Raw genomic sequence first — 27,976 nt, forward strand, 5'->3', positions numbered from 1 at the left:
TGTAGCGCTCTGGCATTTTAAAAGCCGTATTACTGCAGAGACAGGCACCTACCTGGCTGGGTTTCCCAGTGCTGCATCCCCCCGAGACTTCAGCAAACACCAGCCCTGACCTGCCCGGCCTCCCAGGATGCAGTTCCGAGTAACCTGGGCTCACCTGGGGACCACGATGGGCTCCAGCAGCGAACGTGCAGCCTGGGGAGTTCGCAGAAGCAAAGTTTGCAAAATCCAGTGCTGCAGCAGGAGCCAAGAGCCAGGATACTCATGGGTAGCACAGGAATAATCCTGCCTTATTTTTGAGGGTACAGATTTGTTTCGGCAAAGCACCAAAGCAGCAGCTAGTAAGGGTGCCAGAGGCGAGGAGCGGTGGGTGCCGGGGTCCCGCAGCCGGGCGAATCCGCGTCCTGTGACATCTTGCCCTGTCAAGTGCAATTACTGTAATCTTCCACAGCCTCTCAAAATGCGGATCCCGGCTTAGAAACCGGGCATCCGCAGCATGAAAGCTGCCTTTGTGCCTGGGCAGAGCCTGGGCGCAAGCCAGCTGTTAGGTGCACCAAGAAAATGAGTTCTCCACGTGCTGGGAGAAGGGAGGAAAAACAAGCTTTCCCGCCCGACCCTGCTGCAGACGGGCTGGATTTCACCCGCATTTCCCCGCAGCGCCCGCCGAGGGGCCGGGAGCCGCACGGCTGCGCATCCCCCCGGGAGTAACGGGGACGGTGACCACGGGGAGCCAGCCGGTCCTGCACCCCGGGCACGGCCGACACGTCGCACCATGGGGACGGCTCACGGGAAAAAGGTAACAGGGCAGCTTCACTCAGGGCTGCTGAAGCGGTTGGCGGGATGATGAAGGAGGCACCATCTGCTCACGTGTTGCTTGTTTTGCCCCGTACGTGCTAAGGCAGCTGATGTGATGGCAGTGAGGGATTAGAGGGGAAGAGACCTGCTCCTGGGTGTCTTGTCAGGGCTGGATTAAGTAATTCCACCTGATGGGTTTAGCATCAGGGCCTGCTGTGCTTTCGGGACAGCGAGCAGGAGATCAGAGCATTGCATTAGGACTGGAAAAGTTTGGCTTTTAGGGAGAAATATCAGGCTCACTCCAAGCACGTCTGTCAGTCTGCAAGCTGTATCCCACAGGTGCAATGCAGAGCAAGCCCTAAGTATTTCTTGGCCTGTGAATTGCCACCAACTTCCTCCTGGGACAGGGAGGAGCCAGGCCAGGTCCCACAGGACCCACATGCATCTCCCTCTCCTCTAAATCCTTCTGGGAGAGCTCCCAGACAGCTCCAAAAGGAAACAGGGCTTTAAGGAGCCAGAGCCACGTGGAGGCAGCTTGAGACAGTTGTGCTAAGAATGCTGTTGGATATCATTTTGCTTCCACATCTGATGACATCAGTGGCTAGAGATGCATCACCACTATTCAGTTGTGATGCCCTGACATGGTATTAGGCTGCTGGAACTTCTCTCCCAGCTCCAAGAGAAACACACTCACACCCCGTTCTAGTCAGTAACATCTATTGCTATAGGGACCCTGCGACCCTTTGCCCCACGAGGGACCCTGCATGCTGTGCACACATCCAAAGCAGGTGCCTTGCAGAAGTTTGAAAATCCACTGGGCTGTCTTCCAAAACCAGAGCTAGACACTGTTGTGGGCCAAAAATGCCGAAAAGAAATCCACTGGTCAGTGATATCAAAAGCCAGAAGGAAAACTGGGGGTGATAGGGGATGGGCAAGCATCTGCTTATCTTTCTTTTGGAATTCAGAGAAGTGCTGAGGACAGGAGGTGCTGCTCCCAGCCAGCCCTCTGTTTCTCCAGCACCCACCCATAGCAGCCATGGTCAGGGTGGTGGCACACAGCTCAGGGCTGTGATGGCACACCCAGGAGGAGCCGCGCTCGGCCTGCAGCTAATCCCCAGACCTTTGCCCACGTGGCCACAACCTTCAGGTGTTGGTGTGTTTGCAGGGGCATTACTGGAAGCAGGGGACTAAGCTGGTTAGGTCAGGCTTGGCTCAGTGCCACCCAGTTCAGCCCCACTGCGTTCAGAGCCATCTATGCCAGCCAGCCGACCCCCAGGCTGGGTGCCTTTTGGATGGCCTCCCCCACTGCTCCCTCTTTCCGAAACACAGCAGCCCCAATGCCTGGCACTGAACGGCCTGGCTTTGAAGTGCTCCAGAAAGCTCAGGGTCTCCCATCACATCAGCTCACCTTCAGCTTGCTGGCAGCTCTAGAAAGCTCCGAGACAGCTCTACTGTCATAGGCACCAGGAGGTCAGATATTTCACTCCCCTTTCAGCCTCCCAAGTGTTGCCTGAGTTGACAGAAGCCAGTGCCACCACTCAGCTAGCACCGAGCAGGGACATCGTGGTGGCTCAGGGTTGGTGCTGTACCCTTAGGCTGAAGCTGCTGAGGAATGGGGAAAAAAAAACAAGAGACAGTTCCTGCTGTATTTCCAGGGTGGGCACGAACAGCGGGCCCCAGCTCCCCCCCAGGGACCAGGCTGGGTCAAGGTGGTGGGCAGGAAAGCTCTTTCCCTCAGCCTGTGTAGAACCAGCCTTGGGCAGGCCAGGGGCTGTGCCAGGTACAATCCCATCCACCTGCTGCATCCCGGAGGAGACCCACATGGGAGCACCGAGCAGGAGGAAGGCTCGGCACCCCTCGCCAGCACTGCCTGCATTAGCAGTCTCCACAGCACCCCTTTTAAGCTTAGACCAGAGCAGCACTCCAAGGGGATTACAGTAGTGGATTGTGGAGTGGAAGGCACTCCCCAGTTCCACAACAAAAGGGGCCGGAAAGGCTGCCAGCGTGGCTCCAAGGACATTTCTACTTTCAAAGGCTGCAGCTGCTCCCAAAAAACCTGTTCTGGTATCACCACTGTCCCGCGGGTACAAACCAACAGCGGGACTCCAGCAGGATGCAATCCCCTGCCAGGGCACCCTTCACTTCAAGGCAAGGCCTTTGACAGGGCTGCTATGGAGCCAGGACCTATTCCCTGCCGATTCCTCTGCTCTGCAGAACTCCAGCCTGGCTGAGCACAGGAACATCCCTCTAACCACAGCAAGCCACTTTTAAATAATCCCACAAGCGCAGCATCCCCGGGAGCAGCAGCTCCCCAGGGTGCCCAGGCAGATGCTCCCAGTGCCCCAGGGAGCAGGATGGTGGTTTCCAGGCACCTGCACCTTTGCTCCTCCTCTCCCCAGTTCCTCAAGGCAGGGTTTCCTGGCGGCTGTTTCCCCAGGGAAAGTTTTCTGTCCCCAAATTCCCAAGAGTGTCAGTTTACAGTAATGTCAGATGAGCAGAGATTAGCCCTGCCACCGAGCTGGAGCTTTGCTCCGTGGCCGCTTTGAAACAACACGAGGCAGCACGCCAGGGAGAGAGGATCTGCTTGTTCAGGCAGACCACAGCATCTGGCTGCCCATGCTGAAAACAAGGGCTCTTAGAGCATCCTTTAGAACTCCTCTGAGTGTTGCAAAAGGATGGGACCAGCATTTCTGGGAGCTGCTGGGGGATTCCCTCATGAACACAACTCACCTCACTGGTAAGGGCATCACACAGCCTGGCCAGAGAAGTGCTTTCACTCATGTCCCAGCTCACATGGGACCCACTCTCTGGTCTTTCACCCACCTCCATTTCAGGACACGCAGTGAGTTCCCCAGCTGTCCCAGCACAGCTTGCCCAGAGCACAGATCTATTTCAGACAGACTTTGGCTTCTGCCAACCAGCTTCACCAGCACACTTTGCTGCACTTCATGGAGCTTTCTCACCACCAAATCACAAATTTACCAAACAGAGGAGGTGAAGGCTACAAAAATCAACACTTTAGAATAAAAAGCAAGTCCTAAAAAGTCCCACTGCAAAAGGTGGGGGGGGGGGGGGGGAATAATGCACTTGTTCTGCCCCTCATTAGCAGGAGGAGGATCTCAAACAGGTAGGCAAGAGCCACTGCCCTTCCACCAGCTCCAGGGTCATAACAACAGGGTCACGTTCTGACTAAATGTCTCTGCAGAAATCACTTATCCTGGCTGCCAAGAGAATGGTCTCATTTTTAAAAAGGCATCTGTTTGCTGCTCACAGATGCAGGGAGAAAGTAAGAGATGAAAAGTTGTGATTTTCTGCATTTTCTACACATTTTGAAGGAGGCAGAAAGCAGCAGTCATTGTCCCAGCATCACTTAACACTGAGCAAGGGACTCCTCCCTTCCCCAGATCCCCTCATACAGGTGCACACCTGAAAGCAGGCATCACAGTACCAACCCTGCCAGTTCAGCTCCACATGCACACGTCCTGCTTGGAATCATCCCAGCACCAGGTCCACACACAGAGGTCCATCTACAGCAGCATCCACCACGCTCAGCACCATCACTTTTCTTCATTAGCACCCACTGCAAAAAAGACATGGTCCAGCAGGGAGCAGAGCTCCAAAATGCCAAGGCAACAGCTAAAGGGACATTTTTCACAGTCTATGATATTAAATGAAAGATCCAGATTGACCAAAATCTAGTTCTTACCATTCAAGAGCTTAGAAACTCTTACCAGACTACAAAAATGCTGGGCCCTTGTTTGGGAAAACACAGGAGCAAGTGAAGCAAACAAGAGGAGCCTGTGTCTGTGGCTGGCAGAGGAGAGGTTTATAACGAGAAAGAAAAAGGCTGTTTCATGCCAGTGCAGCAGAGCACAGGGAAGAAAATGCCATGAAGGGACCAGCATGGTGGCTGTCCAGGTACAGAGGCAGTGATAACACAGAGCCAAAGGAGGCAGCCCCAGGACCTGCCATCACCACCATCTTCCTGTGCAGCTGGAACTGAACTCACTTCAAAAACAAGATGAGCAAATTGCTCCCAGAAGGGATGGAAGAGCCCAACCACAGAAAGAGAAAGAGGCATGAAACACAGCAGCTTGTGGCACCCAGGAGAAGCTCCGTGGCCCAGCAGTCCCTCTCACCCGAGGGGACACTATAGGGACACAGCCCTCTGAGGCAGTGGGCTGGGACACCGCTGCTCCATCCTGCTCTGCAGACCTGCAGGCACAGCAGGGTTTCCCTGGCTTTCCCTGGTAGCTGCTTCAGAAAGCCGGCAGCCAGTGTCCCTGCCAGCTCTTTCAAAGCATCCCCGTGCCTGGGCAGCACAGGAGCCCCCAAAGGACCCTGCCTGGAACAGCGGCCATCCCCCCTCACCGGCCAGGGCTGCCACTCAGCTTTCAGCTAAGGGGGTAGCAGGTGCCAAGGCCCATGAGCAGAACAAGTCCCTCTGACAGCCACTGAATGCCACCAGTTGTTTGGTGGCACTGGCCCCAGGAGCAAATCCAAAAATCAAATGACAACTGGAAAACACAATGTTTCAGTGTCCTGGAGCATTGTGCTGCTCAGGGAGAAGGATTTGCTGGATGCTGCCTGCAATAAGCCTCAGTTCATCAGGACAGGAACAAGAGCTGATGACTTTGCACACCAGAAAAGCCCAAAGAGCCCTATGAGAGTGGGGAGATCATTAATGAAATGCTCATTTCTAGGCAAAAGTAACATACACACAGAAGATATCAGCTTGGGCTACTGAGACAGCAAACACCTGTAAGTCCTCTCATCCACCTGACACAGCATAGCCCAGAATGGGAGAACTGGTCCACAGTTGGCCCCAAAGCCTCCAAAGCAGCCCCCTATTCTACCTCTTCTTCAGCCTTTTAAAGTTCCTCATGCAGTAACATCTGGGGACTCTAATTAAAGTGCTCCAGGCTTTGTAGCTTTCAAAGAAAGTAAAATAAAACACTGCAGCCTCCCAGCCCTTAGAAGCCAAACAGATTGCAGTGGGTTGCTCTAGCTCCTGGAAAGAGAACAGAGTTTTATTTCTTACCTTTTTGTTATAAGTACCCAGACACACAGGTAAAGCAGCTCCAACAGCTACCACAACACTCTCCCTACCCCCAGAGAGGCTGACAGCTTCATCAGAAGGCATATATGGGCTCGGAGCAGGGAGGGAACCAATTTGGACACAGCTGCCTCAGTTTAAGGCTTTTCCCTCCCCTACCTGCACTGCTACCAGCTGCACCCTTCATCATGGTGCAAACCCAGCTGCCAGGATACCCACAGCAGCTCTCTAGACAGCTGACCTTGCCCTGAAGCAGCACAGGGCTGTGCACACAAGTGCAGGACATGCAGCCCCCCATGCCAACAAGGTAACAGGGTACATGTCACCAGTTTGTGCATGAGAAGCTGTCATACAGGGGGTTGATCTGTGCAGAGCCTGGCCAGCACCAGCCAACACTGCCTGCAGCATCCAGGGCTGTGAGGGAGCCAGGGAGGAGGGCTCAGGCTGAAGGGAGGTAGTCGATGCGCTCATGGGGAGCCCGGGAAGGTAACTGCATGAGAAATGCAGCAGCTGCCAGGTCTGGGATGGCTCAGTGGTCCTCGAATAAAAATGAATTAAAGCAATTAAAGACTTCACTGCTTTGCCCTGCTCTAGGGGCTTGTTTGAGCAGTGCCTGCTGCCTCCTCGAACCCTGTAATAACAGAGACGCTTCACCTCTTCCATCGCTGCCTCCTCCATTTGCAGCCTGGCAAGTGGCATCTCATCCCAGGAACAGCCAAACCTCCTCTGGCCCTTTCCCTTGGGGTCCCCCCACACAAGACCCAGCTGCCCTTGGCACATGCTGCCCACAGGGAACAGCCACGGCCGCTCTGCCTCGCCACCTGGCTACTGGCAGTGCTAGTGGCTGCTGGGGAGTTTCTGCTCTCATTTTTCCCAAACCCCATTTTTCCAAATTAAGGACCAGCTCTAGTGACCCTGGCCAGGAAAGAGCACACTATGGTGTCATTAGAAGAACAGATTTCTGATGGCAGCACCATCCTTGGCCCCTAACACATAGTCCCTGGTTGGGAAATGGAGTAACGGTGCCGCTGCAGCCGGGTGGCACTCGGACAGCATGGCACCCTGCCAGAAATAAATATTGTTCCTGTTATTCATATGGCATTAGACTCCATTTTCACAAAACACCGTTCTTCAAGGTGCTTTAGAGCATCTTAGTGGTCTCTCTGCAGCATGACAGCAATTCTCTACAAAACTGCTGGAGCCCTTTTGTGCCAGTGACTGATGCCGTCAGCAGCTTCCCCAGAGATGATGGAGCACATTTACATCATCACTGGTACCATACCTACAACACAGGGCAGAAATAAACTCCTGAGACAGGTAAAAAAGGGTTTATCCATAGCGACAGCTGAGCTGCTGCCAACAGCACTGAGGTGGGCTGTTCAGGTATTGCCAACAGAGAGCAGGACGAGAATTTCACTCTGTCCCAGCAGGCAACAGCGTTATGTGTTCTGCACATAGCAGGGGACCAAATTAAAAAGCACTGAACTGCCAGTGAGGATTTCCTCAGGACCAAGGGAGAACAGCAGGTCCATTGGCACCATGCTGATGGACAGATGTGGTGCTCCGGTTTGTGCTGGGCAGCTGCCGAGAGCCTCCCCAGCCCCTCTGCAGGCAGATGCTGGGCTTCACAGTCAGCTTGAGTGCTGACAAATGAGCCTTGTGCACTGGCTGCTGTGGGGCTGAGCCCCGTCACTGGTGGCAGGAAATACTCAGCTGAGGTCTGGCCCGTCATGCTCCATCTCCCCAGCCACAGCACCCTGTGCAGCTGGGGAGCAGCATCTGCTTCAGCCTGGGCATAGAGTTCGTCAGAGCTCCCTGAGGCTGGCAGCTATGGTGAGCTCCCATTCCCATGCTGCTGTTTCCTTGCTTTTGCTCTTTTGGCACTTTTTCCTGTGAAATGGGATTCACTCTGCTGGTTTTCACAGCTGCAGCAAGGCTGTGCTCGCCTTCTGAGGCCAGCCCCACCGGGAGGGTTTCAGGAGGGAGTGGGCAGAGCCAGGCAGAGGTCAGCGCAGCACTCATCTGTGTCAGATTGTGTTTTCGTTATGAATAAAACAACACCAAGCACTATTTGAAGCATTTGCAATTTTCCACTCGACCAGGCAGCAAAGTGGCCACCTGGCTTGTGCGGCTCAGGAGCTCCCAGAACAGGAGCCTGACCCTGCACCCAGACGGAGAGCCCAACCTCCTTCTGCAAGCCTAAATTTACAAATTGTCGTTGTCAAACCCCCCCCCCACCCCAATGTTGCTTGGTCACCTCCATGAGAGTGGCTGTAAGCATCCACCCCCAGCTCTGCTTTAGCCCAAGGAACACCACAGAGGTCAAAAGACCAGTGATGAAACGTTACACCAATAACTTGATATTTCTTAAAGCCCTTTGCAATACGATAGGGAAATCAGCTATGGATGTGGCCAGGGACCAGGAGTAACACAAGCTTCACAGCTTCACTTGAAAAACCTGCTCGGCCCCAGGCAGGTGTGTGGGGACAAGGGGAGCAGAGAGGCACAGGGAGCGATGGGGCTGGGTGCTGGGCTGCTGCTGGGGTGGTTTGGAGGGCTTGATGGGCATTCAGCCAAGAGCCAGTTCGGCTCTCCCCCTGCTAAGACCCCTTCCCGTGACAAAGGCAGCGCCACAGCAGCAGATTTCAGAGCTGCTGGCTCAGGAGCACCGGGATGTGCCTGGACACCAAATCCTGGGTGCCTGCCAGTCCTGACTGCAAAACCTGCCAGAATAACAGTGTCCCATAATGAGCTGGGAGCAGAGGAATGTGCACGGTCAAGCTCCCTGCTGGGGAGTAACCCTCCCCAACCCAGCACCGCTCTGCCCCTGCAAGAGAGAGACACCCATGGTTTCTTGCCACAGCCCTGATAGCAGCTACATCGCAACCAGCACCAGGAAGGCAGTTCCAGAGACAGGGTGTTGTTGTTCACCAGTTTCCCTAGCTCCCAAGAAATTTCAGGAATTCATCCAAACTACAGCACTTCCTCTGGACAAGGCCAGTGAGGAATTAGCTCGTGCCCTGCTGAGAAGGACCTGGGTGTCATGGTGGATGAGAAACTTAACATGAGCCAGCAGTGTGCTCTTGCAGCTGGGAAGGCCAGTGGTATCCTGGGCTCCATTAGAAGTGGGGTGAACAGGAAGGACAGGGAAGGGATTGTCCCTCTCTACTCTGCCCTCGTGAGGCCCCATCTGGAGTCCTGTGTCCAGATCTGGGGCCCCCAATACAAGAAAGATGTAGAACTGTTGTAGAGGGTTCAGAGGAGGCCATGAAGATGATCAGAGGGCTGGAGCAGCTCCCCTACAAAGAGAGGCTGAGGGAACTGGGCTTGTTCAGCCTGGGGAAGAGAAGGCTGCGGGGGGACCTCATTGCAGCCTTCCAGTCCCTGAAGGGAACATACAAACAGGAGGGGAATCAACTTTTTAAAAGGGCAGACACTGGTAGGACAAGGGGGAATGGATTGAAGCTAAAGGAGGGAAGGTTTAGATTAGATATTAGGGGGAAGTTTTTTACAAAGAGAGTGGTGAGGTGCTGGAACAGGCTGCCCAGAGAGGTGGCGGATGCCCCATCCCTGGAGGTGTTCTAGGCCAGGTTGGATGGGGCCCTGGGCAACCTTGTGTGGCTCCTGGCCTGGAGGTTGGTGGACTTGCCTGTGGCAGAGGGGTTGGAATTCTATGATTCTTGGGGTCCCTTCCAACCCATGCCATTCTATGATTCTATGATTCTATGATTCTATGATTAGGCACTGGAGAATCCTGCTTGTTTTGTTTCCCCCTTAGCAAGAAAATGGTGTCATCTGGCCCAACATGCCCACCAGCTTGCTGAGCCAAATAAGCCTCGATGCTTATTTGAGCAAATGGGGAGCAAATTGCATTGCAGCAAAACAATTGCGCTGGCAGATGTCTGTGTGCTGACATCACAGGTGGGAAAAAGTCTTACTAAAAAGTTTCTTCCAGTGGGTGGTTCCACTGAGGTCTCCAGGCCAGTCCCAGTTGCTGCAGATGAGCACAGACAGACCAAAACTCAGCAAGAACACGGGCAATGTAGCAATAGCTTAGATCATATCTCCATCTCCAGGAGCATGTAAGAGATGTTTTCACAGAAAGCACAGGGGGGAAGCGAGAAGGTATTTGGGGCTCACTGAAAGCAGGGGTAAAGTACCACTTGTCTAACCTCTAAATCGTATGTTTTGCGGCTTCATCACACACAGAAGTGCTGAGTTTTATCTGCCAACCATCAATGCCTTGTTCCAGATCATGACAACTTCTCTTAAAGCCTCTGGGTTAAGCAGTAAGGCTGTTTTACTCGATGGCTGTGTTCATTCACTCGACACCCATGTCAGCAGCTGCTACAGCAGCTCCTAGACAAAGTACCTTTCCCTGAGCCCATCTACACCCAAATAAGTTGGGCAGCTTCCAACCCTGCCAATGGTGCCTCCCTCCCAAAACCAGGTCTGTGGGAGAGTCACATCAGTTCTCAGCCTGGGTGGCATTTTGCCCACTTTAATACCTCTTTATCACCACGATCTGATTGCAGCAATTTCTTGCCTAATTTATTAGCTCAGGCTTTGACTGTAGTGCAATATAGATGCTGTGATAGCACACCTTAATGGCACCTGTATTGATCTGACCCTGCCTGAAGCCATCCTCCTCACCCTTCCCGTGGCTCTGACCACTCCAATGGCTCATTTCCCTAAGCGCTTTGCTCAAAGCACAAACATGGTCCAAAATTACTGGCTATCAATTTTGCTGCAAGTAAATATTAGAGCACCCACGTGTAGGACAAGTAACAGTGATTAATGGTTTCCAGGGCGGCTGGCTTTCAGCTGCAGGAGCACTGCGCTCCCCAAGCCGGGAGCTGCGGAGGAGGATGCTTGCTTAGAGCCAGCGGTTCAGAGCAGCCCCGGACCTGTGAAGCCACCTCCAGGAATTTGCTGGGGGAAGTCTTCTGCATCAGAGCTGGGGCCAGGAATGGTCCCTGCCCAGGGTGTCTGGAAGTAGCATAGAACAGTAAAAGAACAATGTGAGACTACTGAGTATTTACACTTTACATTGCTTTGCTGCATTTAACCCCACCTAACAGCCAGGCTAATGCAGCCAAAGCGTAGGTGTGCTCACTGACAGGGTTGAAGCAGGCTGGCCGTCCCCAGCAGGAGCAGTTCTGGAGGTTGGAAGTGGTACTTACTCCCATCAGCAGTGGTTCCAGGATCCTCCTCTCTTGCTGGAGAAGCTCTCTGTCTGGGCCTGTCACATACTGGATGCTGCTACCGATGGCAGTACCCGGCAGGTTTGGGGCAGTTCCTCCTCTGTTCGGCTGGCACACTTTGCATCCGTCCTGGTCACCTGCAGCAGGGCACAGTGCTACCATCCCATGCCAGATTTTATTTCTACCTCTTACTCAGGGCAAGATGCAATCACACTGCATGCAGAGGTGATTTTCACATGGAAACAGGAGGGTTTAGGAAATCACAGGCTGGTTTAACCCATTTAATGCAGTACACCTTCTCTACCAGAGCCCTCGCTGTGACAAAAGAAACCCTCTAACTCCTGGAGTACCCATCCCCATGCCCAGCTGGGTCAGGGACAGAGACCCATCCCCTGCTTTGTCCCATGGGGAGAAGACAAAAGTCTTTATCATCTGGGCAGTCATTAACTCCCTGGTGTGAGCCAGGAAGGTGCAAGAACCCGTCCGGCTCCACAAACACGCTAATGGCATGAGCGGAGATTAGCAGGAGTGTGTTCCCACCAGAGAGGTGACAGGGTATCGGGGACCAGGCAGTGCTCTCACCAGTTTACACATACTCTGCCCTTGGCTTTGCCACCACCAAGGTCACCATCACAGTGCAACCAGCATGACTTCCTAGGTTGTAGTTGGATTGCATGAAGTTTCTGCTGGGGGCCAGGGCACACAGAACAGGAGGGAGGTCCGGGCTGCCCAGCCAGTCCCCATCGCAGGCAGCACTTCAGCCAACATCTAGCATTAACCCAGCAGAGAAAATGTTTAACCAGCCTCCAAGGCTTCCCTGTAGCAGGAGGTGAAACACTGTCCACCTTCAAGTCCCAGCCCTGGGTGACTTCAGCAGGGCCAGAATTTTGTCTGCAGATTGCGAGCCCGGTGCCGACCGGCAGCGATGCTGCACTCCCAGCCCAGTGCTGAGAGCAGAGATTTAATAAAGATACAGGCAGGCAGGGCTAGGCAGAGCTGTCTGCTCTGTAATTCACTGCTTGCATCACGGGTCCTCAGAGCTGCAGCCAGACGGACAGCGAGCCTGTCCCGGCGGCAGCGTTATCTCGCCGTCACTGTGCTCGTGTCGGGCTGGATGTGTTACACAACAGAAACGCCAGTAGTTGTGCTGGGTACTCACTTGACATGTCTGGGGGTTTTAAATACACAGGAGACGTGTTCACACAAGAAAGCTCCTGGTGCCACAGCAACTGGCGAGAGAAATGACAGGCAGCAGCCCAATCACTCACAAAGTGACGCAGCAGCAGCTAAAAGTCCGTCTTAAGGTGCAGCCCCAGTACCACGGGCCCAGCTGTGGGTCCCCCAGAGCATCATCCCCTTCCCAGTGCTCATGAATTCACCACACCAGTGATAGAGTCAGCAGAGAGTTATCTTCCCTTTAGGTGCACGCTGAATGAAAAACTCACATCACTTCCTCAGCAGCGCAGGGGCCGAGTCCCAAGAAACGAGCCCTCTACAGCCGCATGTGCCACAGAGCCATGCTGGGGCCACCCAGCTCTTCCGCCAGCTCCTGGCACAGGGACTCCCCTGGGCTTGCTCTTCTGGGGGTGACACCTCCAAACAAGACCCCCTGCCTGCAAAAACCCCTGCAGCATTCACAGCAACAGGGGGCCGTGCTGGGCACAGGCGACACTGTGAGTGATGCTGGGATGGATGAGCTCCCCACGTCACCTTCTCCTGGGACATGATGCCACCTCATAAGAAACATGGGGGGAGGTGGGCAGTTGGCAAATGATGCAACTCCTTGTCTGAAGGAGCCACTCCAGATAAATATCACCCAGCAATCAACTGCCTTCACACAATAACCTTCAGGGAGCTACAGAGGGAATACAAAGGCTTTTTGTTAATCCCAAAGACTAGGAGCACAGGGCAAGATTGCTTACTAATTTAGATAGCAGAGAGAATTGTTGTGCAAGGAAGTCCTGGAAAAACAGCTTGGCTATGGAAAGTCCTTTTGTTCAGGATGGGGGGTCCTAAGCACCCCACAAACCCACTTCCCTGCAGAGAGGAGCCCAGATGTGCAGCTGATCAGGCAGTAGGGCACATCAGACAGAAATATGACCAGAAAATTTTTCTTGCCTTTTTCCATTATGTTTTACTCAGTCAAAAGCAGGTGCTGGTGGAGCACAGCCCCCTTCCACTGCCACCTCTGCCAGCTGTAACCACCCTGACTGTGCAGTGCAAAGAGGATTTAAACTGGTGCTCCTTCCCCCTTTGACACACCTCCAGTGAACTCGCAGCCTGTGTAAGGGTGACCCAAGAGGAGAAACCCACATGTGCAGCCATCTCTTTTTCAGTTGGAAGTTGAGGCAAATCTTTTCTTTGAGTCTACAGCAAGCATCCAGGCTATGGGGGAAGGGGCAGTGTGAGAGGAATCTGCACGGCCATGAAAAGCCCATGGGGCACGTGGGCTGCAAGGCAGGTTGCAGTCTGAGCAGACAAAATGCACAGCCTCCCCACTTAAAGCCCTCTCCTCTGCCTCAGCCTTGGTCTAGGGGCAATATCTGTATGGGACCTTGAAAACCCTGCCCGTGCCTAACCCACGGCTGGTTGGGCTGGGCTCACCACACACACACACAAGCACACGTACGCACATACCACACTCAGGGGAATGTGGACCAGCCTGCCCATCATCTCCTGCACTTGATGCTCCATGTCAATTAAATGTAACAGCTCCTGGCCAGGAGGTAAAAAAGATTAAGTTAATAATTTTTGAATGTCAGTAGCAAATGACTGGCAACTCCTCTGACATTTCACCTCCTGTAAGAGAGCAATACCTGTGCACTCCTTTCCCATTTCTCTCTCTTTCCTTCCAGAAAGAATATTCCCTTCAGTCCAAGCATCCGAGTGGAAGCGGGAAGCCTGGGAGCAGCAGCTCCGGTGAGTGCCAGCAGCCAGCACTGCTCCATGGAGGCTTTGGGAGGCAAGCTGGGAGAGGCTGGGGCTCCTCTTCACACCCAGCGCTGCTGAGCCCTTGGCTGGAAAACATGGCTGGGATGGGGGATACAATGCTGGGATGTGGAGAGGAGCAAAATGCAGAGAGGTGAAAACAAGTGACTAAGCAGCCCCATGCCTGCAGCATCACGGCCCCTTCCTCCAGCCCTTCCCAGGGATGGGAATGTCAGGCCAAGATGTGGCGGTGCCTGTGTGTGCACCCCTGAGTGCAGGGGTGTGGGAAGGTGGCTGGTACCAGCACCACAGTGGTGTCCCCCCAGCTTCCCGTATCACCCTTCTCTCAGTGGAAATGGTTTTGTCCCATCCCTGGCCACTTCCTAGGACCAAAACAACAGGCAACTGCTGCCTAGCCGGGGGTGACCTGAGCTGAGCCAGACCACAACACCCATCCAAAAGCCAAAGGAGCTGCTGGGGTAGTTTAACTCCTTCTTCTCCCTCAACTTTGCAGCCTCTGGTTTCCCAGGCCATGACAATTCAGGGATGGTCAACACAGTACCTCCAGACACAGCAAGGATGGGGATGAGGGGCCCAATCCAGGCAGTGGCGGCTGCATCCCAGCTGGATAGACCCAGGGCAGCAGGAGCCCAGGGCAATGATGCAGCAGCCTTGATGCCACCAGGATGCCCGGTGACCCCCATGCAGGGGTTGCTTCTCCCTCCTGCAGCCCACAGGGTACAGCAGCTGTTCCCCCAGGACCGTGCAGCAGTTGGTAGATGACGGGGTGTTGCAACACGCTGGGGAATAATCACGATAACTCGAGCGGTTGCCCTGGTGCCGGGCTTGGCTGTTGCAGTGGTTGCTAAAGAGAGTGGGCGTGCGGCTTCCTCTGGGGCGATCTGATTTCTCCGGGAGAATGGTTAAGGCACGCTCAGGAGACACCGTCCTCCGTGGAGCAGGGACACAACCTCGCTGCCGGCAGCAGCGGCCGTGCTGAGTGGGCTGCTCAGGCGCTTGGGCACGCACAGAACTGTTTGCTTTTGGAGGGGGGTGGGGTGGGGTGGAATTATTAGCTTGTTCCTCCGTCCTGGGAAAACATCATCTGGCAACGAAGAGGAAAGGCAGCAAGTTTTCAGGGCAGCAGAAAGACCTTTGGGATCAGCACCCAGGAGTGGGTAAGGCCATCGGCTGCTGCTGGCCAAGCTCCAGCCCTTGGTGGGGTCCCCGTGGGGTGACAGGAGTGACAGAGAGGGAGCGCCAGCACAGCAGCCGCCTCCACGTGACACTTCGTTCCCCGCTCCTGCCAGACAGACCTGGCAGGAGCCAGGCAGCTTCGTCGGACCCAGCCAAAAAGTCATGCAGGCGCGAGCGCAGCCAGGCAGAAGCAGCAACCTCAGCCCCATGTCGTGGGGTGTGGGGCAGCACCTGCCCCCCGGGCTCCCCAGGGCCACACTGCGGAAATCAGGTAAGCCCAGAGCCCCCCTGAGCTGTCCTGAGGGGTCCCCGCGTCTCTGCCCGCTCCCCCCGCAGGGACAGGCTGCTGGTGGGGTTACCCTGCGCTGCGTACACTTTTAGTGCAGGTGACTTTGGACCCTGTTTTAAATTTTATTTGAGATATTATGTTCCCTTAATACTTCAGTAGCTGGTTTAGAGGCTGCCCTTCTGCTTCAGCCCTTCAAAACAGACCCATGTCCCACAAGAAATTCCCCAAGCAAACCCATGCTGTGATTAAACCCTCCTCGGAGAGGCTTCGGGCTGGACAGGGGGCACTTGCTGATAACAATCCCTGCAAATCAATGTGGGAGGATTTTCTCTGTATTCAACAAAATACCTTTGAGCTACCTTAAAACATTCATTAATGATTGATGCGCGTCTATCATGGGCAGGCAACAGCACAGGGAAAACATTTGATGAGATATTAAAACTAAGTTTTCCACTGCTGTGAAAGCCTGCTCAGCATCTGCCACCACCTGACAAAACTAACCAAGCCACTCCATGCGCCACTTGCAAAAGGCACTGGGCTGACATCCCCAGAGTGGGATCCCAGCCTTGTTATCTTTGCTTATCGCAGTCCAGGGTAATTAAATGAAATGATTAACCAGCACACCTAACCCTGCCTGCCCGCAGGCAGAGGGGAGCTTGCTGCTGCCTGACTGCACAAGCATTTCCAGCATGTGCACATCAGGCAGTCCAGCTAGCCCCAAACCTGCCAGGATTTCTTTCTTCTGAGCATGTGAGCAGGAGTGTGAAGCTCAGCAGGGACAGTGGTGACATCCAGGGTCCTCTACATTTGGGGTGATTGCAGCCAGTGGTGGGTGAGCAGCCTGGGCTCAGCCCTGTGCCCCCCTTAGGTGGCCGCGGTGCTGGTATAAATGGGGGTCCTGGCCCCACGTCTGCAGTGCCAGCACGGTGCTCAGCAAGGGCAGGCAGCACTGGGGCTACTGGCTGCACAGGGGAGGTTAGGGATGCTGGTGGGCAGCACAGGCTCCACTGATGGAAGAACACTGGCTGTACTAGTGGGGAGCACTGGCGGTACTGGTGGGCAGCCCCATCCCCTGCATGCGCTCAGCGGAGAGGCAGAGGCAGGAGTGGCAACGCGTGGCAGTGGGGCCAGGAGCTGCCCCAGTTTACATTTCCATTGGGGTTTTCTTTCCCTGTCCAACCCTGCGACCTTGTGGGGTTTATTCCTGAATGCCAGGGCTCAGCAGAGGCGAGAAGACCCAGGGTATGCGCTCCTGCTGCCCCCAGGCAGCCACCCGATAGCTGGGAACCGCTTCGACAGCGGCCACATCGAGTTACAGTCACCCTATTGCATTATAAATACCAGAATTAGCCTTGCTTAATTATTTAAAACCAAAGATTAAAAGCAGACAAAGGCTCTTTGCCTCCTCTCTGGAGCACGCGTATCATCTATCAGTGATACGGTCGCCTGGTGACAAGCAAGGAGGAGCGTGCCAGGTCTATCGGTATGAGACGAGATGCTTCCCAGCTGCTGGCACAGCAGCAACCAGAGGAGAGGGAAGTCAAAAATCACGGTGACAATGGGAGCCAGTACCATCTCATTCAGGGAGGGTAACAATTAACATCTGCCGATCTTTGGGCTAGCATCATTATTATTATCATCATCATCATCATTAACATCATCACCATCATCATTAACATCGTCACCTTTCGTCACCAAGGCATTAAACCACAACAGGCATTAAGCTCTTGCAAAGGAAGGGCAGGTATTTTGTTCTGTGCTCAGCTGTGTAACAGCCACACGTGGGTGAGTTGGGGTGCTGAGGTGTGTTTTGTGGGCTTCACCTGCAGACACCTGCTTGCCTAGGGGCATCCAGTTGGTGCGAGCCCAAAGCCTGGCCTCTGCATCAGGCAGCACCTGCATCTCCCCTGCTAGAGCCAGCAGTGCCTGGGTGCCTCCTTCTGCCCTGAGCCTACAGACCACACGGGAAGTGGTTTTCAAAAGCAAGTGCCCAGCTTTGCTCATCCTCCCAGCAGCAGATCCTCCCCAGTGGGGTCACACACCTGAAAACTGCTCTCACCACACAGAGCTTTGGGGCTCACAGACACCCACGTGCACTTGCTTCCCTGCCCCATGACGCCGACCCGGCTACTGCACGATTCTCAAATACAACTCATTAACAACAGGAAAATAATGCAAATTAGCAAATACCATGAATTCAAGAAGCCCAAGCCAAACTTCGAGGTTAGTTCTTTGTAGGATTTAACACGCAGCATGACCGCTTCTGCCATTACAGTCTCCTGGGTAAACCTGTAGGGCCAAACTCCAGCACCACTTCAGCCTGTGGAAGGGTATTGAGTGGAAGTTCGTGGTCTAAAATGAAAAAAAATCATATTAATTTTTGGTTAAGAAGTAGAAATGTATGTGTGCCAGTGCTTATAAGAACTCAGGCTAATTTAAAGATCCCATGCCTCTCCTCTACATGCAAACCCTTGCTGGGGGGTGAGGACAGGCTCGCTCCTGTCAGCCTTTCCAGGGAAAGAAAGGCTCCCCAGGAGCAGATGCCATCAGGGATCACAGCCCAGAAAAGCAAACATTATCCCCCAAGATTACAGTTAAATATGTCAGAAACTCTCATGACTTCACAGGCTCAGGTTACTGGCGTAAATAGCTTTAAACAAGTTCTGCTGACCAGACTGAGTGTGTTGGGTTTGCAGTCACTTTGCAGGACAGCCCTTCATTAATCTGTCAGTGTCTTAAAATGATACATTCCACCAGGCATCCAGAAAAACAGGGGTTCTTCTCTGTAGCCTCAGTTTTAAGTTTTCTGCCCAGGAACTGGTCCTTTGGGTCAGTGGTTTTACAAACCCACACCCATGGCTCTGACCCTGGGCATCCTGGGGCTTTTGCCCAGTCTCATCCTGTCTACCAAATAACAGGGTTTGCCCACAGAATTAAAAGTAACAATGTCTTCTGAGCTTGGATCCCATTCCCAGAATAATACCCACTGCCTGTTTTCACATGGATGGCATTTCAGAGATGCCTGTGCTCTTCTCAGAAAGGAATTTCCATACAATATTTTTAATTAGAGCAGTTTGGGCACGATCTGCCTCTATCACCAAATCTCTCCCGAGATGTTCCAGCTGGAAAATCAGCTCTCAAATGGCGCAGACAGGGGAAATAAAAGACTGTGAATGAGGTTTGCTTTACAGATTTCAGCTAAACTCTGACCTGTGCTGCAGGAGAGCAGAGCTCTTCTCAAGAGCTTTGAGAGTTAAAGATGCTGAGAGCCAGCATTGCATGGGGCAGGGCACACTGAGGAGCCAGGCTGCTGCCTACAGTGCTCAAGGAAGAGAAACTCAGTTTGCAGCTGGTGTGGAAAAGGGCCAAGGGCCACACAGGGGAAGGGCAAGCAGGTTGCAGTGGGGCAGGACGTCAAGGAGAGCTTGGCAAAGCAAAAGTCAAGGGGAGGAGGTGTTTCACATGAAACCCAGCAAAAAGCAGCGAGCGCCGGTGTCCTGCTGCACCCTCCATTCTCCTTTACAGTCACAAGTGGGGAGGTGCTGGGTAAGAGCCCAGGTCCCCACGCTGCACCTTCCCAAACCCGACAGCTCCGGATTAATTTTCGTTTCAATCTCTTTTGGTTTTCCCTTTGTGAATCATGGCTGGAGCCAGGCAGGCAGCTGTAAACAGAGTCGCACCCCACGGCTTTACCTGCCCTTTCCCGGGCCGTTAATCCCCTTAACATTCCTGGGGATTATTTCCATCCCGCCAGGACGGGGATGCGGCTGCCAGCGGCGGCACAGGGAGCAGCGCACAGCCCGCGGTCCCAGCGCAGAGGGGCTCGCAGGGCAACCCACCCCCTCTGGGAAGGGCATCCCCTCCGAGTGAGGGGAAAACAAAAAGCAGCAGCAGCAAAGGGAGGTGTAGCTCAGCTCCAGCCACGGCTGAGCCCCCCATGCCCGATGCTTGTCGCTGGGCATGAGCCAGTTCTCCTCCTCTTCCTCCTCCTCTTTAGGACCAGGCTAAAACCTCTCTCCTTGCCCTAGGCAGCACAAAAGCCACTCAACACCCTGAGCCATTCAACACCAAAACCCACTGTGTTTTACGCTCCTAGTAGAGTATATTTAACATATTCTTTACAAATTATGGTTTTCAAAGGCATTTGATGCTGTACTAAAACTGCCTGATATACTGTTCCCCAAAAGGCTGGTGTTGAGCATCAGGAGTGGAAACAATTTGCCCCAGAATTGTGGACTGATCATCTTAGCACAAGTGTCTAAGGAATTGAGGCATTTATAAGCATTTCCAGGCATCCTGAGCAGGAATTTGGGCTCAGCTTTAGGTCAGAACAGACCAAGATACCAAAATATCATTTTTCTCTTCCAGCCAGTCCCTTGCCCTGGCCCAGGAGAGTGGTCTGTCTCTGGGCCATCTCACAGATGCTGAATGTGTTCTGCAGGCAATCCTAGAAAACTACTCAAGACTCAAGACAGGGAGCTGGTTTCACAGCCACAGTTGGGAGAGGAGGTAACGCCATGGTTGAAGTCCAACTACCTGCCAGTGGCCCTGGCCTCCTCCTCCAGGCAGTCTTGGTTTTTACTTACAGGGAAGTCACCCAGAAACGTACCTTTCCTAGAAAGCCTCAGCCTTCTACAAATGAGGAAAGGGAAAATATTGAAAAGCAAGCAAAGGCTGGAGTATGTCGAAGCAAACACGGCTGCTTTTCCTAAGCAACACTCCAAAGCAGATCAATTCAAAAGGTCATGCTGTCTTTCTGAGTACAGCAGAGGGTATTAACATTCACATGTATTTTTTTTGTTTATATCTTGCCAAGAAGAATATAAAAATGTCTAACACCTTTTGCTGATTTATGATGGTGGCCAAGGAGGTGCCAGAGCTGAGCCTTGTTCATTGATGTACGGCTGAATCATGCAAAACCAGACATCCTGCTGTAAATCCACTGCAGAGACCTGCCTTGATTTATACCTCCAGCACTATAAATAATGACAAAAAGCGGCCTGATAGCAGTCTGTCTCCCCATACATGGCCATGAATTACATCAGGTCTTGAAGATGATAGATCTACTCCACAAGAAACATTTTGCACCAGGTCCCTATCTGCCAACCTGCAGGAGACAGGATGCCCTGTCCTTACTGCCAGCATAACCCACTCCCAGCATAACCCAAGCTTTGTGCACCAATATTTTTATATTCTCTTTTTTTTTTTCTCAATAGAAATAGACATTTCCTTGATTTGTGGAATCACAGAATCATTAAGGTTGGAAAAAACCTCCGAGATCATCTAGCTCAACCGTCCCTCTACCACATTTGTTCCAGACTAAGGTCTTCTGAAGGTTTAATGTGCTGTTCTTGTAGTGAGGTTCAAGGTTCCTTACAGTTCTGGTCAGGGACAAGGTGAGGGCTTTGACTTTGTCCCTGGGACAGTAGTATGGACCCCTACTGGACGCCAAACCCTAGAGGTCGGTGTCCACACAGCCCTCTGCTGTGAAAACCAATCTCAGAGCTGCCTGCTGTGTCCTGGCCCCTGCAGTATTGTTCAGGCAAACTGAACTCATTGTGAAGACTTCTGCATGCTGATTTAACAGCTGCCTGGCCAGAAATGCTCCCAGTCAGCTTCAGTTCCTCCCACTCCTTCCCTCCCAGCATTTTCTTCATTTCTACGAGTTTCAGGGCAAAGTTCCCCATCTGCACTCAATAAATAGGTTGATAAATTGCTGCTTCTTTGCAAGCCTCAGCCACACAGCATTGGATTGCTGCAGTCTGGAAATGACTGTCTTAGCCAGTTCAGAACCTCCAGGCTCACTGTGGTGCTCCCCCAAAACGCTGCACAAGCAGCAGGTCCCCCAAGGCAGGGAGGGGCCCTTCCCTGATCACCTGGGGTGTCTGGGGGGTGGGAACACCACAAGACCAAACTGAAGGGCTGGATGACACTGTGCAATAGCACTGTATGCTACTGGATGTTAGCCCTGGGTAGATGTGGGGACAGCCTGTACTAAGAGAATCTCTGAGGATCTGGGGCTTGGGGGTAGGGAAGAAGGGACTTCCACTCCTGAGATGCAAAAGGAATCTCATTCCTCATGGATTCAGGGGAAAACAGTACTTTGTAAGTAGCAGAGATGCACAGTGCTTCAGGAGCTAGTGCAGCAAAGCAGCAGGGCCCAAGAGCTACTTGGTACAGAAAACTCCACCAAAGTCACTAGAGTTAAGCCATTTACAGCATTCAGGTTAGCTGTTCAGACTTGGTTGGCCATGTAAATCCTTCCATGCTCGCTGCTCACTGCATTATCCCCTAGCAGAGCACGGGAGGTGGATTAAAGATGGGCAAATCCAAGATCAATACACCCTAGCCCTTCTCCTGCCATGTGGCAGGATTTGGTACCCAGCACACAAAGAAAGAAGAAGCTCTGGGTCTAAACAACAGCACAGGTACAGTGAGAGAAGGTGACAGGACAATACAGTGACACTGAGACTGTTAGTATAGCTGTCCAAAAATGGAGTTTCCTTTAAAAACACCTGGTATTTTATTTAAGTTACTCCATGGAGAGCCTTTTTTGTTTGAAGAATGAAGGCATTGCTTTGCCATTTGAAATGGGGACTCATCCATTTCATTCATGCCAAAACAAACCTTTGCTTTTGTACCTTCTTTCCTCATCTTTTGTCTGCCTTCTGTGAAAAAAAGACCAAAAAAGGGGAAGAAGCAGAAGGAAAAAAAAAAAACAAAGCAATTTTACCCTAGTGAAAACCTGACATGTTTTCTCATTGTTCTAACTCTGACTTTCATCTAACAAAAATTAGCCATGAAACTTAACCCTTGGCTGTTCTTCAGTCTCTGCTTCTCTCTGGAAGGCAGCACTGGTTTTAACTCTGTGGAGTCCAGCTCTGCAGGACTTTGTGTCAGCCTGGCACTTGCCATCAAACACCAAACCACAGCACCTTCCCTTCTGCCAGCAGTGATGTATGATCCTAGAGGAGAATAATTCGATACAAGAAATCACTGGTTCCAGCTTCCAAGCATCCTTTAAATATGTGCCGAACTATCCACCCCAATTACACTCATGTAATGGGCTCTGATTTGTTTTCCTTTGTTCCCAAAGCAGTAGGGCACTGGCCACACTAACATTCAATGAGAAGTTGCCTGATACTGAATCATTCCTTCAGCAGTATTATTCCTTACACAATTCTGTTTGATTGCAATCCACTTTACATTTGATAAGCACTTACTGACTGTGAAAGAATGACCCAGCCTGCTTTCTCTTGCCTTTTCCTCATTGATTTTTTTTTTTCCCTTTTAAAAGGGTTTTATTCCTTTTATACATGAGATTGCAGCAGGAGAGAGAGGCAGCATTACCGAGCAACTGTTTTCCTCGCGGCTCCACCAACCCGTGTAACTTCACAGTAGGCCCATAAAAATACTGTAATAACGAGACCCTTACAGACATGGAGCTGCCTACACCCTTTTCCTGGCACTTTTTGTTCTTACTGGTAAACTTCCAAATTGCTCAAGTGAATAGTCAGGAATAAATTGTTCTTTCTGAGCCCCTGATTAGACCGTACACTGAATAATTGTAGGCAGCCCCACTGTGCTCCGCATTTAAAGACACAGCCCACCACACACAGTTTGTCTTACAAACTTGGGCTTTGCACTCTTTTTGTATAGGGTTTTCTTTTGTAAAGAAGAAACTCAAAGCAGTTAGAAAATACCAAGAGTGAACATACCCTGTGGTATGCCTGAAACCCAAGCTGCCATCACCCCCAGAACAGTGGGCTCTTGCTCTTACACCCGCAACACTCAAATTGTGACAGCACCACCACATGCTGCCTGGGAAAATTACACTGCTCTTGGCATGGGGCTCAATCCTGACCACTGGGCCAGCAGGATATCAGCAAAATCCTTGACAAGAGGTTTCGGGTTCTGGATACAGCAGCACTTCCTCACGCCTGTATTTCAGAAACCCCCAAAATCCCACAGCATCCCCTTGTGCCAAGGGACCGACCTCCTCAGCCAGGACGACCAAAGCAGTAGCTCAGCACAGTCTGCATCCATGGCTGTTTCCAGCCTTAGTTAGACCTATCTTGCATTAATTAATCCTTGGCACTAAATGCTGCAGCTACTGAAGCGAGCGTCTGGCAAGTAATTTAAGTGATCCAATTAATACGTGTCTCATCAACAACATAAAGGGAATATGTTTTTTTTAAGAACTCTAAAACTCCTGCAGCAGCACAGGGACACACACTGACATGGGTGTGGAGCAGCTGGGGCAGGCACTCTGTCTTCTCTGTTCCCACACATCAGCAGGGTGAGACTCCTCATGCAGACACGTCTCTCTTCTTCCAGCCTCGATGTACACTGAAATACAGCGGGAGCGACCAGATGGTGGGAATATCCTGACTCACCCAGACTACATAGATGGAAACCCAGACCTCATCAAGCCTAAAAAGCTCCTAAATCCTGTAAAAGCCTCCAAGAGCCACCAAGAGCTGCACAGAGAGCTGCTGATGAACCACAAAAGGTAAGAGGAGGTCGCTGGAGTGGTCAGAGAGGAGCACAGCAGCCGAGGCTCAAGTGCCAGCCAGAGCCTGCATGTTGGCAGGGCATGATAAATCCCTCCCCCTGTGAACTCACACAGCATAAAACTTGCTGTAGCCCTTTCCTCTGACACAAGTCTCTTTTAAAACAAAAGCAGGATGCAAAGCCCCCTGCTCTGCCATCGGCTCACACTCCTCGGAGCTGCCTGCTGTTTCCACCCACCTTGAGCCACAAGCACGGGGAGATGTGAGGCATCCACACAGTCCCTTTTTCTCGGTGTGTTCTCCCTGACCCTGTTTTTGATATCTCTGTCACCAACTTGCCAACCCCCTGGCAAGGTACAGCATTCCCATGTGCTTTAAGGTCAACCCAGAGGTAGCAAGAGGTGCAGACTGGACCCAGCCATTGAAAGCTGGGATTGCCTCAGTGTGAGATCTTCTGTACAAGGAAAAAACTGATCACTGTGTCCCTAAAAATCAAATGAGTAAAGATAGGCTAGAATTCACATTCCTGATTTCCTACCCTATCCCCCCAATTTAATTCTTTGGGGCTATGGATGCAATATCAGGATAATGACACCAGGGACTGAGAACCTATAACCACACCATTCCTTTGCGGCATCTGAACATCTGTGCAATAAAAGCATATTCCATTCAGAGCCTTTTTAGCACAGCAAGGGATCTGCTGGCTTTATATTGACGTTTGCTGAATGCCCTGAGATGCTCTGACATGATAGCACTTTGACCATGTAATTAAAAGGAGCACAGCCCCTGTTCAACAGGCCCACGGTCATTATGAGAGCCAGACACATGTATTAATTCAGCAAGCAAGCAAGCCTGCCAGCAGGGTACATTAATCAATACTGGCACTGCCTGGGCTTGGGTTTGATTTGATTTTCAGTGCATCAGAAGAATTGCAGGGACTGTGCCCACACCATTCCCTAGCACCAAGGCAGGGCTAACTGTACTGGCCAGATACTTTTAGAGCTCTCTGGTTTGAGAGTGACTGTATCCTGACTAGTGATGCTGCTCAGTTTAAAGGCTCACCCACCAGCACTGGCTTTGGTCTCACAGAATGTTAGTGCAGTCTGACCACGGCAGAGCAGAGCATCAGGGAAATCCTGCAACAGAAGCAGCAGAGATGAATGGCAGCAGGCAGGGTATAGACCCCATGGCACCGGGCTGAGCTGAACTTCAAACTGGCACATACAAAGTGCATCGTCACTTTGTACTCAAGTCCTGTGCCCACCACCGTGCCATATCCCCATGTGCCACTAGACAATACCAGGAGGCAGCCCCATTGTAGCCATCCTGCAACTCCTCTCCACCCTCAGTTCAGTCCTGTACATCTCAGGCATCAAGTTAAACCTGCTTCAGCTCTGACTACCCAAACATTTTCCAGCAAATATGTGAAACAAGCCTTACTGCAAACAATAACCCTTCATTGCTGGTTTCTTGTTACTCTTGATCCACCAGTTTTGCTTCCTGCTACATTACTACTGCGTGAGGGGAGAAGGGAAGAGAGGAGGATCTACAACTTGTTCCTGTCCCTCCTTTGCTGTTGTTTTTTTCCCCTGTAAGCAGCAGGGAAAGGCAACTCAAATCAGAAGCTTGTGCAGCAAAACCCTTATCTTAGTCAACACCTCTGGGTACCAACAACACAGGCTGATTACATTGAAGAGTAGTAACAAATCCACAGGCAATATTGCAAGCTGTGTCCCCAGCAAGCCAAGGTGGGTTTTCTCTCTCTCAAACCTTGGAAAAGCATCTCTGCAGTGGCTGGGTTCTTCCTGACTTGACAAAAACATCACAAAAGCTCTGGGGCCAGTGCTATGGCTACCTTCACTGGTGCTGCCATGAACCACCATAAAGCAAAAGGCAGAAATAACAGTAATGTAATAATAATATTCTGAAATTCGCTTGGAAAACTTCTTTTATCTCTTCACCATGTCCCCTTTCCCCTTAACCCAGCCCTCCCAGGACAGGGCTTGGAGCAGCCCCACTTCAGCAGAGATGCTTCAGATGGCTGGAGGGTAATGGGGTGGCTGGAGGGGAACCCCCCCTGAAGGGGAACCATGTGCCCGCGCTCCGGCATCCAGGAAAAAAGGGCATTTGGCCTCTTGACCTAAACTCTCCATGTCACCGGGGTGATCGCTGGCCCAGCTCTGCTGCAGAGCTGGGAGGCAAGTGGGAGGGAAGGAGCTGCCGGGACAATTCCTGCAGCCCTATGACTACCCCTGCTGGTGGGAAAAAAATCGTCATCATTTAACGCAGCCGGCTCCCTCTCTGACATCATTCCGACCAGTAACAGGAGGAGCCAACCAAAGGCCCAATGTCCATCCCCGGACCACAAGGCTGTAGCACCTCAATGTAACTTCCCGCTCCACAAGCCCCACACATGGACCACAAGCGCTGTGCCCAACCAAGGCAGGCAGCCCACCCACTCCCCAGCAGTAGGGTGCTCCCCTAACACCCTCAAAGCCTTGTGCATACATTAGTGGACCAGGAACAGCTTGTGGATCAGGTCTCCCATGTTTCCATTAAGGACCAAGAAGAGTTTTGGGATGGTCAGGCTGGCAGTGGTTATACCCTGGGGTGCAGGTGCTCCAAACCTTAATTTTCTACGTTTTTACAGAGGCCTGGGTGTGGAGAGCAAGCCAGAGCTGCAGCGGGTACTCGAGCACCGACGGCGAAACCAGCTCATCAGGCAGAAGAAGGAAGAGGAGGAGGCAAAGAAATTGCAGTCTCCTTTTGAAAAAGAGCTTCTAAAGAGGCACCAGAGGCTGGACCAGGTAGTTTTTGGTCATCCCCGGTACATCCTTCACTGCTGCCCCATGCAGCTGCAGCACCCTCCCCTCATCCTGACAGTGGGATTCACTTGGTTCATACCGCTTTTCCCAGGAGCCCAACATCATGCACTAATGGCCCCTGGGTCCCCTCTGGATCCCACACAATGTCCATGGAGCATGCTTTCCAGTTGCAGCACCCACCACATGGGTGCTCAGGACCCTGGGGTGCAACATGAGAGGCTGAAGACATACTGGAAGGCACAAACCCTGCTGCAATCACACCCAAGCTGCTTTTGGGAGTGGTGGCTGGAATGCACTCTGGCCAAAAATATACCTGGGGAGAGCAATATTCAGCGTGGATGCTTGTCAGCAGCAGAGCCATGCCCCGGGCGCTCTCTGAGTCTGCCCTTTTACCCAAATCCACTGCAAGCAGGACGTCTGCTTGTTGCCACTGAAAAGAAAGTCACTCCCCATCCTACCTGCCAGCAGTTGCACTGCAAATGGATTAAACTAGTTTATTTAATGAGGTACAGGACAGGTCCCTTGCAACAATACCGCCAAGTCAAGATGACTTGCAAATCAAAGCTCAGCACTCTCAGGCAAGAACAAGGATATGAAATAAGGTGGGTTAGGGACAGATCCGTAAAGACTTCACATATAAAAGTGGGGCAGTACCAAGACTTACTCACCATTAAATGACAGCCTAATGATGCAAGCCTTTCCCAGGCATGCAGGCCTCCTTTGCTGGGAAGGATTCAAATCTCCTTCCTCCTCCATGCCAGGTCTGAAGTGAAATGCTGCCCTGGTTTGCTGATGAAGATGTTCCTACCTGGAGGGGGGAAAAATAATATAAGAATAAATAGTGCTTCAGTTGGCCAGCAAAAGAGACTCAGGGTGAACATGGCTCTGGTGTCATGGTTTGGAAAACAGGAGCGCCAATGTGTATGCTACACACTCATTCAGCTCTGGGCAATAACTGGACACCCAGCTATAATGAAGCCCTCTCTTCTAGTGTAGCTAATGCACTGTTGTCCTTTAGCATGCAGTGATAACCCTGACTCTTCTTCCTTACAGCTGGAGAAAGAGCAGGAGAAGCAGGAAGACCACGCGCCGGAGTTCATTAAAGTCAAGGAGAACCTGAGAAGAACATCGACGGTGACTGGGGACGAGAAAGCAGCATAGCTCCTGCCAAA

At 52.1% G+C, this 27,976-nt stretch overlaps 1 protein-coding gene across 2 annotated transcripts; it reads left to right on the forward strand.

Annotated features, from left to right (window-relative positions):
• Positions 1–769: 769 nt before the first annotated feature.
• Positions 770–27,965, forward strand: FAM107A (family with sequence similarity 107 member A; the record flags this gene model as incomplete). 2 transcript variants are annotated; one of them, XM_084269579.1, is made up of 5 exons in its annotated part: positions 770–793; positions 13,908–13,971; positions 23,804–23,978; positions 26,630–26,786; positions 27,858–27,965. In XM_084269579.1, the coding sequence occupies 5 exons, from the start codon at positions 770–772 to the stop codon at positions 27,963–27,965; spliced, it is 528 nt and encodes a 175-aa protein (XP_084125705.1). The 2 variants fall into 2 exon arrangements, with proteins under 2 accessions (XP_084125705.1, XP_084125704.1); XM_084269578.1 differs by lacking the exons at positions 770–793; positions 13,908–13,971 and adding an exon at positions 15,340–15,448.
• Between the last annotated feature and the right edge of the window lie 11 nt (positions 27,966–27,976).

The sequence above is a fragment of the Gallinula chloropus genome (genome assembly GCF_964237585.1).
Source record: "Gallinula chloropus genome assembly, chromosome: 12".
In the NCBI taxonomy this organism is placed as follows: Eukaryota; Metazoa; Chordata; class Aves; order Gruiformes; family Rallidae; genus Gallinula; species Gallinula chloropus.